The sequence below is a fragment of the Cynoglossus semilaevis genome, chromosome 10, assembly GCF_000523025.1.
Source record: "Cynoglossus semilaevis isolate Cse_v1.0 chromosome 10, Cse_v1.0, whole genome shotgun sequence".
Lineage (NCBI taxonomy): Eukaryota > Metazoa > Chordata > Actinopteri > Pleuronectiformes > Cynoglossidae > Cynoglossus > Cynoglossus semilaevis.
In genome coordinates, this window is record NC_024316.1 from 18,221,428 (window position 1) to 18,232,736 (window position 11,309).

Below are 11,309 nucleotides of genomic sequence, written 5' to 3' on the forward strand. Positions count from 1 at the left end.
TTTCTATTTACACTTAAAAAGACCAACGTATCTTCTCATAAATAGCATTTTTTATTACAACATTGTTACTCAAAAGAACTTGATGATATATTTCCGTAATTCAGACGAGAGATTTTGAGTCAAACTCTGGGCTCGGTGGACATGCACATTGTGTTGACATGTTAGTCTGTGTGCTGTCGGTGCAGGGCCCCAGACCAAGTCGGTTGAATTATTTTTTACTTTAACGTGGTGTTTTATTTTGAAAAAATGGCCACTTCCTTTCTTCAAGAATCCTACATTATATAACATTATAATATTTACATTATACGGTATATGTAACAATGAAATGTTTTTTTCTTAGAGGTTTTTGATTCACCTTTGTGTTTCTTTCGTACTGATTCCTATTTTTTTATTAGTGTTTAATAAACGAAAGTCAATAAATCTCTCTTACAGCTTATGATGGAAATATTCTTAATAACTCACCAGAATAAACTGAGACTAAACAGTAGTCAGTTCACGTCCTGACAGACAGGGATTTGAACCGACACTGAAGGAGTTCAGCTGTTGGAATTCATTGTCATTTGCTGAAGACACAGAATTCACGTAGCTTTAAAGAGATCTTGCTTTTTTTTAAAAAAAGAGTTGCAAAACAATTTCCAAGCATTTGTTAGTTTATACCATGGAATGCAGAGGCTGTCATCGTAAAATAAGGAAGCTGTTGCACAACCGTGACTGAACACATGGTTTAAAGGAGAAAAGCAGACCTCACCCAGAAAATGTATATTAGCATCTACTGTACAATTCTATAAAGAAAAATGACACTGAGACTTGAACTGGGGTGTCAGAGCAGAACTTATTGAAAAATGATTTTTTTTAAAAGTCATTTGTTTATTTTAGATCGAAGAAATGTGGTTTTTTTTATTGTAGTTGCAAGAAATATTGTGATTTGGAAAGGTCCGGTCATGGGCCCACGCCCCATACCTTCATCTATAGTCTGAAATCCTAGTGTGTCCTAGTGTGATAATCTGACACTGGAGTAAGTTCTGTGAGTCAGTGCTGTGTTGACGAGGTGCTGTGTTTCACACACCTTTTATAATATTTTACTTCTAAAAATAGATTTTTTTTTGGTTGATTAATTGTACATAGTCTTGTGTGGAAGCTGATAAATCACTATAAAAATAACAGGTAGATTTCTAACACACGGGCATGGTTAAAATGTGCTAACGTGGTGAAGAGGTTGAAGGTTCTAATCCTAATGTCGGCTCAGGGCGTCGCTCCGTTCATGTTGGTCGGCCTGTGTACTCGGGCCACACCCTGTCGCCGGAGCGAGTGGAGGGCGACAGCACAGCAACCTCTCAGCAGTGACCCGATTTGATAGATGGGCATGACGTCCCGTGGCGCCCCTCGACACAGCCAGGCCACAGCTGGAACTACAGGCACGGCCACGGCTAAAAGATCTACCAGGAAGTAGCGACTCCAGTGGCACGACTGGGCGGAGCGGTTGTCCTCGTTTTCTCCATCAGCTTCGTTGGTGCCATTCTGCTCCACCTCCATCCGCAGGGAGAGGGTGTCCTGCCCCAGGGGCAGTGAAGTTGTTGGCTGGGGCTGGCAGGTGTGGGGCTCAGGTGGTTCGTTAGGCTGTAGCGTCTCCACGGTGTACGGAGCCTCGGGGTGTAATGATCGAGGTAAACATGACAGATGGCGCTGTGGTTCTGACGTACAAACGTCCGGTGTGGCTGTGGAGGTGACGCTGACCTCCTCGGTGCTGGATCCGTCACACAGCCACGTCATGGTGGGACTGCAGGCCTGGGATCGGACCTCAGGCTTTTTCTCCGCTGCAGGAGTGGGGATGGTGACGGGGTCACTGACGGTTACCGCCACCTCCTCCTGAGGTAAGTGGAGAAACAGGTGGTGGTGAGGAAGGTAGGTGGGTCCGCTGCACCGGCAGCTGCTGCCGAGGCTGTGGCAGGAGTGGGACATGGGCAGCACAGCCCCCCCGCTGCACAGCCTGTCATAGTTGGCGGAGCGCGGTACAGTAGGTGGGGGCCGGCTGTGACTGCGTGTGGGGAGTGGCTCTGGCAGGAGAGCTGCCTCCAGGAGCAGGTGGGTTTGCCCCGGGGGGCGAGGTCCTCCACCCGTCTCAGGAGTGTTGGCGCCGTGCTCCAGCTGCAGGGCTTCGCTGCTCAGCCGCGTGCGGTTAGTGCTGCGGCTCAAAGTGCTGGCAGGGGAACAGCCGCAGGAGCGAGACCTCCCCCCGGGCCCTGAGTACGACCTTTGGCCGTTGGGGTCCGGTTCACGGACGCTGAGATTGGACTTGGCCGTCTCCACCACTTCCTGGAGATGCTGGATCTCCATACGAGCTTCTTTGAGCGCTAACTGAGCTTCCACGCGGTGACATTCCCCTTCGATCCACTCTTCCTGCATCTTGTAAAGTTGGCTCCTCAACTCATCGATTTCACAGTCCCTGGAGAATAACGTGGAGAGATGTAACAGCAGACTTACCCCAGAAACCACAAGTGTTTGGTATTTAAAAAAAAACTCTTCCAAGTAACTTTTCATTCCATCCATCTATGAAACGGGAGTAGAAGTTTATACTTTACTGCGTCTGGAGATTTGGGGAGTGTTTGGTATTTGTTCAAGAAACCACAGCTTAGCCGTTACCAAATGACCTACGGACTGGCACCGGTCCCCGGACCATGGGTTGAAAACCCCTACACTAGGCCACAGGCCTAGGTTTGTGTCTATTTTCTCTGCATCTCAACTTCTGGCTACAGAGCTGGCTCTTGGCATAGGTTGTAAACCGTAGACGCCACCTGCTGGAGGTGGTAGAATTTATATAACCTCTCAGAAAAAGAAAAAATGACTACAGTGGAGGTCATGGGGGTCACCACACCATAATATCATCATCAACACCAAAATGTTCCCAGCCAATTCTGATTGGCTACAACTCATGTCGGTGCATCATGCAGAGTAATTACCTGTGCTGCAGTCTCTCCACGTTCTCTCTCAGCCTGGCTCGCAGATGTCTGATACACACCTCCTTCTGCTGCAGAGGTGTGAGGTACTGCTCTGGGGTCGGAGGTCTGATGCCATGGTTGTCCCTGCAGGAGGTGTGCTTAGTCTGACGCCTAAATAAACACCCAGACACAAAACAGGGTGTAAACTGTGACCTCAGCAGAAAACAACCACCACAGCTGAGAGACAGGAAGTGTGCGACACCTCCGATGGTTACCTGGGTGTACTTGGATGTGTCCGGGCGATGAGGCTCTCCTCTGGTGGTCTGTTCCGACCAGGGTAGGTGTAGGTACTGGCTCCATCACTGGCGTACCGCACGTTGCCCCCGCTTGTTCCCACTGAGCGCCTTGAGGAAAAAAAGTGAGAAAATGCCACACTTTAACAAAAACGCCGCCGTTCAGACTTGGACAGGAACAGGACAAGGACGTACCTGCGCTGACTTGTGGTGGACTTTCGATTAGGAGTGAGAGGCATAGATGAGTGAGGGACCTCCGATTGAGCCACTGGTGTCTTTGGAGAATGATGCTAAGAACCTTCAATGAAAATCTGTAGAGCAGAGGGAAAAAAAGTTATAAATAACTGAAAGCCTCTTGAGTGACCTGTAGGGGGTGTATTAGCAAGAATCAGGCGATATGACACGTATCACAATACTATATTTTTTATGATACAAAATATTGCAATGAAAAAACGCTTCTCCCTCTAAAGTTCTAATACATATTTTGAGTATATGAGTACGAGTACATCTTTTACTAATAAAAAATCAACACATTGACTTAGAATATTAATACAATAATGTGAAACAAAATATTGCGATGAAAAAACGCTTCTCCCTCTAAAGTTCTAATACATATTTTGAGTATATGAGTACGAGTACATCTTTTATTACTTGTTCAAAAGTTCAACTAGATTTTTTAGTTTTGCTTACACTTTTTTTTCAGCCGTCAGACAGATGTATTGATCACATGTTAAAAAGTAAAGGTTAAAAAGTCTACCGTAAAGTAATATTGTGTATGCGTTAATGAAGTTTCCTCTCTCTCTGTAGAGGCTGTAGGGCCAATGGTGAGTGAGTTTTTTTTTGACCTGGTTGCTTGTTTCTCTCCTCCGATCTGGCAACAATGCAGAGACGTAAACCTCTATTTTAATCTTAAAGCTTTTAACAGGAGTTGAGGGATTGATCGCAGTTTTTCCACTGATATGATAAGAGAAGAGTAGCTCCATCTGTTAAATACCGTATATTTATGTACCGTATATTAATATATAAGTGCAGTACAGTGAAACTTAACGGTCTACGCCATAGGTTTTTGTGTCCTACATTGAAATTCTAGGACAACGAGACCGAAACGTCAGCCCACTCTTCTGGCTGCGCAACAGGTGTGTGTGAGAGTGTGTGTTATTGCTGGGAAATACGCAATCATCTTACGTAAGTGCAGTCGTCAGTGTCAACTGTGGAGGCGAACATCACAGCTGCTGGAGAGGACGATGCGGTTAATGCCGGATCTGAACGATATCGTAAACATAGAGCGAGAGGACGGTGCGATGTTTGTCCGCGAATCCACGTCGTGATCGGGATGTAAATGTGACGCCTACGTTAAAAGAGGCTGAGAGAGAAAAATACGATGTTCTCATGTCCGGTTGACTTACAGAAGGATCCCCCCCCGAACTGGACCCCAGAACCTGCAGAACGCCCCCCCTCCCAAAAAAAAATGTTCTGACTTTTACGTGTCTAAGTGTCACGAGTGTCCTACAAACAGGAACATCGCCCCCACTCATCCAACTACTGCTGCACTAACACTATCATCAAACGCTACCATTGAAGCCGGTGGAAGCAGTGCGTCGTAGAAAATCGTCACTTTCCGCCAGACGCGATGGTCGCCGAAGAACATCCCGTGTCGACCGCAGGAGAAGATGCTGATGCTGAAGATGCTGAGGCTGCTGGTGCTGGTGCTGCTCCGGGTCCATCCTACTGCCACGAAGCCCAGGAACCACATGAGACAACTGCGTCTGCTGCAGTTGCCTCTTAAAGCGGCAGGATGTGTGTGTGAGGACGAGGACTTTTCTATTTTGGTTTTTCTATAACAAAAAAATAAATAAATAAAAAATTCTGCTCTAGTTTTTCCAGTTTTTCTTAAGGCGGTGATTTATATTTATGTTAAAACTGAAGTCACTTGATACAATTGCGATTTTAGGTTATGATTAAAAACTACTTTTGGTAAAATGTACATTAAATTTAAACAAGAGAAAAGCATGGACCACTACATTAGACATAGTAGTACTTGTAGCAGTAGTAGTATTATAGTACAGATCATGTACATATGTTTGTATTTCCCTTCATTTGTCTAAAAAATGTTATTTATTGATAAAGAATAATTAGCTTTGTTTAAACAAAAACTAAAATAAAAGACTGACCTCTGTGAAAGATCTTTGTCTTTCTTCAATTCCTGTGAGTAAAGCAGCGTGGTGTTCAACTAAACTGGCTCAGATGTCACACTGAATAAGTAAATTGAAACTATTCAGTGTGACATCTGAGAAACTTTATATAAATAATACATTTTTGTGACATTATTTGATGGTGCATCATGGGATCTTTTTTCTAACATGCTGTGGCCCAAAAAACGTTGCACAACACTGCTCTAGATATAAGAAAACAGAGGAATAAATGACATGTAACAACTTTTTTTATTTTAAACATTACACCTTCTGTTTGTATATAAAAAGGACAAGTTGATAAATTGGGTCACGAGACTAATGTATTTTTAAAATTTAAATCTTGGTTTTCTAGATACAACCCAGAAATCCTTGTGGCCACTGGTACCTGACAAACCTATGGTACTGTAGGTGAAGCTCGAAAGCACTGAACATACAGATTAGCACCTTCTTACGATACCTCAAAAATGGCTCAACGACATGAGGTATTATAGCTGATATTAAATAGCTATACTAACCATAAATACATTTAAAAAATCTTTGAATGTCGAAACCTTTGACTGACGAAAGGAAAAAGCACCACAAACAAACAAAGATTTTCACAGTAGGAAAGTGACACACAGAGACATACTCAGAATGTACAGTATTTGAACATTTAAAAAGAAATCTGCATATAACCAAACATATATATAAACACTAAATTCATTCGCAAATTAATTCCCAGAATTCACTTTTTACATTCTAATACAACCATTTAGACGCCGACCAACCAGAACCTGAACTAACAAACTCCACTGTAATACTGTATTATTAAGTGCTTTCTGCTTTATAACTCATTGAACTTGGGTCCCGGTGTGATGACGATGTCCTTGTAGGGGGCGCTCTGGTGCAGGTGTAGAACCTCTTGTTTTTTTAAGACGAGCAGAGAGAAGAATGTGTTTGCAGCCTGCAGCCGATTGTTACCTTCACAGAGGGATCTCAGGCTGAACCTGGACGCACTGTTGAGCTGATGCACACGCACAGAGACACACACACACAAATGACATTCAGTTTGACATGTGAGATATATGAGATCGAGATATACTGTAGTGACATCCTGCCTCTGATGCTGCGAGTACTGCAGTTTAGAGAAATAATTTAAGATTTTAAGTTTAAAAACTTTGCCTAAAGGAATGACCTTTTCTGATTTATATGTTAGCTTTTGGAATTATCACTAGTGACATTTAACTTTACTACTCTAAACCCTTGGCATAGCACAGGGATTCCCAAAGTGTAGTGCGCGTGTGCTGCCACTAGAGGGTGCGCGAGATAAACAAATGGGACGGTTTGGGGTGTTTTGTTTAGTGTGATTTTCCCCTACAATAAAGACGTGTAAATAAACATTTCCTTTTGAAAAAAAAAAATTTAAATTTAAACTCAAACACTGACATTTCAGTGAATAAGTGAAAGTATTTATGTGTGTTCTGCCCATTTGAGCATGATTAAACATGCTGCCTTAAGCTTGTTTTTTATTTTGTTTTTATTTTTCCCAAAACTGTGGTAAATCAGCAAGTGTATAAAGATATTTGTTTTAGGCTCTTACTTGAAGAGTCTTCAGGAGCTTTTGTGTTCTCCTGGTGAGCTTCCACTCTGTGAGGTCCTGGCTGTCAGGTAGAGACTGGGAGTTTCAAACAGACAAACACGTGGGGAAATATTCTCATGTAGCCGTGTCATTGTGATTGATTGTTATTTGAAGAACAGCATAACTTAATTCTTATTTTGTGATTGTGTTGGTCAACCTGAGAGTCCAGAGATGTTGGAGGAATGAACTGTAGACAGATGGACAAACATGGAGTCTTCCGATGGAAGTTCTGGACCAGAGACCTCTGACCCATTCTAGGTAGTATGAAATAAAGGTGGTATGAGGTGACGAAGTAAATGTTTTACCCTACATGTCACCTGTACTGTGTAGCAGCTACTCACCTGACGCAGACCTGAATTATTGAACTTGTTGTTGGTGTCATCAAATAATGAAAGCTGAGTTGAGTCATTGTGGGTGTTGTTTACTGTATCGGTGAGAGTGATGTTCTCTCTAGAGAGTGAGAGCACATCGCCCTCATCTGTGGACAAAAAAAGACCAGGAAGACCAATATAATTAAATTAAATCTAGAATTAGATTTTAAGTTATCAATGTAAATAATTAAAAAATAATTTGTTCTTTTTGTCTTTAAATGTTTAAAAAAAATTAACCTACTAACAAATTCTACTTTTTTTGGAAAATTCACACTGTTCTCTTAACAGAAGAGTTTCTACCTTCTTGGCTTGTCTGACGGAACTCCTCAACTTCCCCACAAACTCTAAAACATTTCAAATGGAAGATATTCTTTGCAAACAGCTGAAACGACACATAAAATAAGAAAATACGAAGAAAAAAGGAAAGAAAGTATGAAATACATAAAAAAAAAAACTGACCAGAAATGTGGATTTTTTTAATTTTTTTTTTTACCTCTTTTATTTGTTGTGCCAGTGCCGTGGAGCACGGCTGAGAAAAAAGCTGCTCCACACCTCCGCTCTCCTTCCACTTCATTAGCTTGAAGGTCGGCGGCGCCATGTCCAACGGAGTGACCAGATCTGAATAATCAGAGAGCTGCTCCCTGATGACTTTATCACTCAGTTGTTTGTTGTGGTCCACAAGCAACTGACGCTTCCTTTTCCCCTTAGTCCTCCCTTCATTGGCTGGAGACAAAAACACAGTCAAGAAAGTTTGAGCCGTTCCTAGGATTACTGAGGTCGGTCGGGTGCCTACGTGTGATTGACACTGGTTCAAGAGTAAAAGCCTCTTCTCCGTTGACGTGCAGGATGGTGTTTTCTGGTGCCGGGTTGGCCGTCTCCTCTGGTCTTTTTATGTCAACCTCTGAAAAGCAAAGCAAAGTCGACTCATACTTCTTAGTTTCTACCGGCGCTCCATAAACTGGACGCTGTAACTGCAAAAAAAGCTGCTTTGTTTTCACCTTGTTGAGTTTGGAGGGGCGAAGACTGGGAATTAATTTGAGGCACTTCTGAGAAGAACTCGGACTCTACAGGATCACTGGTGTTTATGAGGAATTCTATAAAGTCATTAGAATAGAATCTGATGCAATTGAAGATTTCCTGGTACATAAACAGCGCTAATAAACAGGTGCAGAGATGATGTTTAAATATTATTCCTTTTTACACATCGATTTTTAATTTTTTAAATTTAGTTTATTTAATGTAATTTAATGAATTAGAAATTTATTTTTTTAAGTTCCATATAAGTGACTATACTAGATCACTAGCCACTTAAATATGCTGTTAAATAAAATAAATGACATTTGTTCATTAACTACCAAGAAAGTTATCTTCTTTGTCTTCATCTCCAAAAGTGTCTCCCTCCTGTGTGAAGCTTAAATCCAACAGTGCATTCTGGCGACTCATGGTTTCAGTCCCTACCCATAAGAACAAACAGCAGTCGGTTAAGAAGTAAGTACTAACATCTTTTTTTTTTCTCCATCTATGGTAGCAGATGCCACAATGATCAGATGAAGAATCCAATCAAACAACAAGAAAATAACGTGGTTCTCACCCATGTCTCCCATGCTGAGAAAGTCGACCTCTTTCATAGTGATGTCCTCCGTCCGACCCTGGTTCAGTGAAAAGTGATCATCTACGTCCATGTCGCTGGAGCCAGTATAAAAAAAGACAAGGTATGGACACACAGAGAATTGAGTGAACTGTCGATGATGTCCCAAAAGCACAAGTGATTTTTATTGATCCGATCAGTGGTGCGTCAGAGGATGTGTTACAATTCTACCTTTCCTGTGGCAGCTGAACCTCAAAAGCCTCAAAATCCTCATTTAAATTAATGGCTTTTGCTGTGGCCTCCAGTCCGTCCTGAGGCAGATCTGTCTGATCTACAGTGTTGGGAGCAAATCAAGACAAATAATACAAAAAAATGAAAAAAATTGTGATAGAGATCAGAGCAGAAGAAATACTTCTAAACAGATAGTTTGAATGTAAAGGCATGTTACAAATACTGAGATTTTTTTTTTAATGCCTCTGAAAATGAAGAACAGGAAACAGATAGTTTGAATGTAAAGGTATGTTACAAATACTGAGATTTTTTTTTTTACTAGTTATTTACTTCTAGTATCCATCCTTTTCATCTATAAATCAAACAATGTATCTTCCTCTTTAAGTACTTTTACTACCTGACAACTTTCTTCCCAAATGTTTTACAGTAGTTATATTGCCATCTAGTGGCTACTGTGCCGCAGTGGTAGCGAACTATATTATATATATATATTTTCTTTTTTTACATCTGATTCAATTAATTTCTTTAGCAGCCAAACAATGCAGATATTAAACCTGTCTCGACGATGATGATACTTTTATGATGATTCTTCACCTTAACCATGTCCTTAAAAGTACCAGGTTACCATAGACCACCAGTGATTTTAAAAGTTAAAGTATACAAATTAATAAGCAGTGAGTTGTATTAGTGATTGACTCTCTCAGGCAGTCAGTAACCAGACAGGTCCTCAGACTCTTACCTGGCCTGAATGCAGTTTTTATTTTGACCAGAGCCTCACTGCAGTCTGCCAGCAGGTACTTGGTTTTTTTGGAGTAGATCCTGACCACACCAAGGAGAAGATGACCAGACGTCCTCAACCCGATTTTCATCTTCAAAGTAATTGTTTTTTTTTAAATATTCAACAAAGGGGAAATTCAGCTGACTCAACAACACAAAGTGAAAAGACAAGACGGCCATAAGAGGTTAAAAAGAAGCAAATAAAAGAATGCAAGTAAGCTTTTTACTATGATATAAATTATTAATAAAAACAAAATCTCAGTTCCAGTTTGTCTTACCTTTGGAGAAATTATGTCTCTGATTGTTTTTTCTAAGTTGCATTCGTGTATATGGGTCTTAGTCAGCTTCCTTTCCCAATGCGCAGCTAACCAAATTTTGGCTAAAGGTCCACGCTTGGATGTGAAGAGTTGAGTGTAAAACATGTTGCAAAGATCTGAAATTCACCTGTAAAAGTGAAGGAAATTAAAAAACAAAAACAAAACACAAGCATTTACTAGGCTACATTTACTTCCGTTTTGCCCACCACTTCACCTGGCCCAGGTATCACGAATGGCACGTTTATAAAAGTTCGAGAACCACTGAAATTTTTTACCATAGCGCAATAAACAGGTCAGTTCTAAAGGGGTGGAATTATTTTGCCCTGGAACTTTGTGAAATAATGTTTTTTTTCTGATTGCAAATACAGAAAAATATTATTATTAAATTATTATTTTAAATGTCCTGTGACGTAAAATAAAACAATATTATTTCCACTATACTATTCTACTTCCTCACGTAATGTTGACAAACTCAGCTAATTGTTTGTTAGCGGCAACGAATGCTCTACTTCTATATACAACAACAGCACACGCCGCGTCTCTTGCCGAAGCCGTTCAGTAAAATTGAACATTATATGGCCTAAATATTTCATATAAAAGAATAAGTAGTAAGATATAACTTAGCTCGTCTTACCGTCACTTCGAAATTACCGCCTTTTAATGAGGGGCGCGTGCGCATTAGCGCGAGCTCCGTCGCGTTGGTTACGGTTGGGTGGACGCCGACTGTTATTGTTTTTCAAAATCGACAGTTCTGTGAATAAACATAGTTTCAAGATTTAAAAGTCGCCGACATTTTGTTGCGGAGCTTGTTTACATTCCTGGCGTTCTATTAAAAACATTGACAAAAGATAATCGCAAACAAATGTGTCTGTTCCTTTAATTGTGTTTTTTCTCATTTCCGGAAATGGCTTTTTGGCTTTTTTTTTTTTTTTTTTTTTTTTTTAGAATTTAATAAAGACGAGAAAAACCCAAAATTTTTCAACAAT

General features: G+C 41.0%; 2 protein-coding genes across 3 annotated transcripts; both read right to left on the reverse strand.

Moving 5' to 3' along the window:
* Positions 1-18: 18 nt before the first annotated feature.
* snpha (syntaphilin a) lies at positions 19-5,080 on the reverse strand. Of its 2 annotated transcripts, XM_008319266.3 has the most exons (5): positions 4,803-5,080; positions 3,425-3,540; positions 3,212-3,340; positions 2,958-3,107; positions 19-2,443 (listed from the first exon to the last, which is right to left on the reverse strand). In XM_008319266.3, exons 2-5 carry the CDS (start codon positions 3,466-3,468, stop codon positions 1,243-1,245), a joined length of 1,524 nt encoding a protein of 507 aa, XP_008317488.1. In that variant the 5' UTR covers positions 3,469-3,540; positions 4,803-5,080; the 3' UTR covers positions 19-1,242. The 2 variants fall into 2 exon arrangements, with proteins under 2 accessions (XP_008317488.1, XP_024915121.1); XM_025059353.1 differs by lacking the exon at positions 4,803-5,080 and having other exon boundaries at positions 3,425-3,737.
* A 474-nt stretch (positions 5,081-5,554) lies between these two features.
* Positions 5,555-11,120, reverse strand: rad21l1 (RAD21 cohesin complex component like 1). Its single transcript, XM_008319267.3, is given in 15 exon segments — positions 5,555-6,424; positions 7,001-7,075; positions 7,197-7,223; positions 7,225-7,293; positions 7,381-7,517; positions 7,711-7,792; positions 7,904-8,133; positions 8,204-8,311; positions 8,409-8,504; positions 8,766-8,864; positions 9,002-9,096; positions 9,230-9,329; positions 9,969-10,098; positions 10,285-10,450; positions 10,958-11,120. Coding segments are annotated over 14 exon segments (1,572 nt in total). The 5' UTR covers positions 10,429-10,450; positions 10,958-11,120; the 3' UTR covers positions 5,555-6,244.
* Between the last annotated feature and the right edge of the window lie 189 nt (positions 11,121-11,309).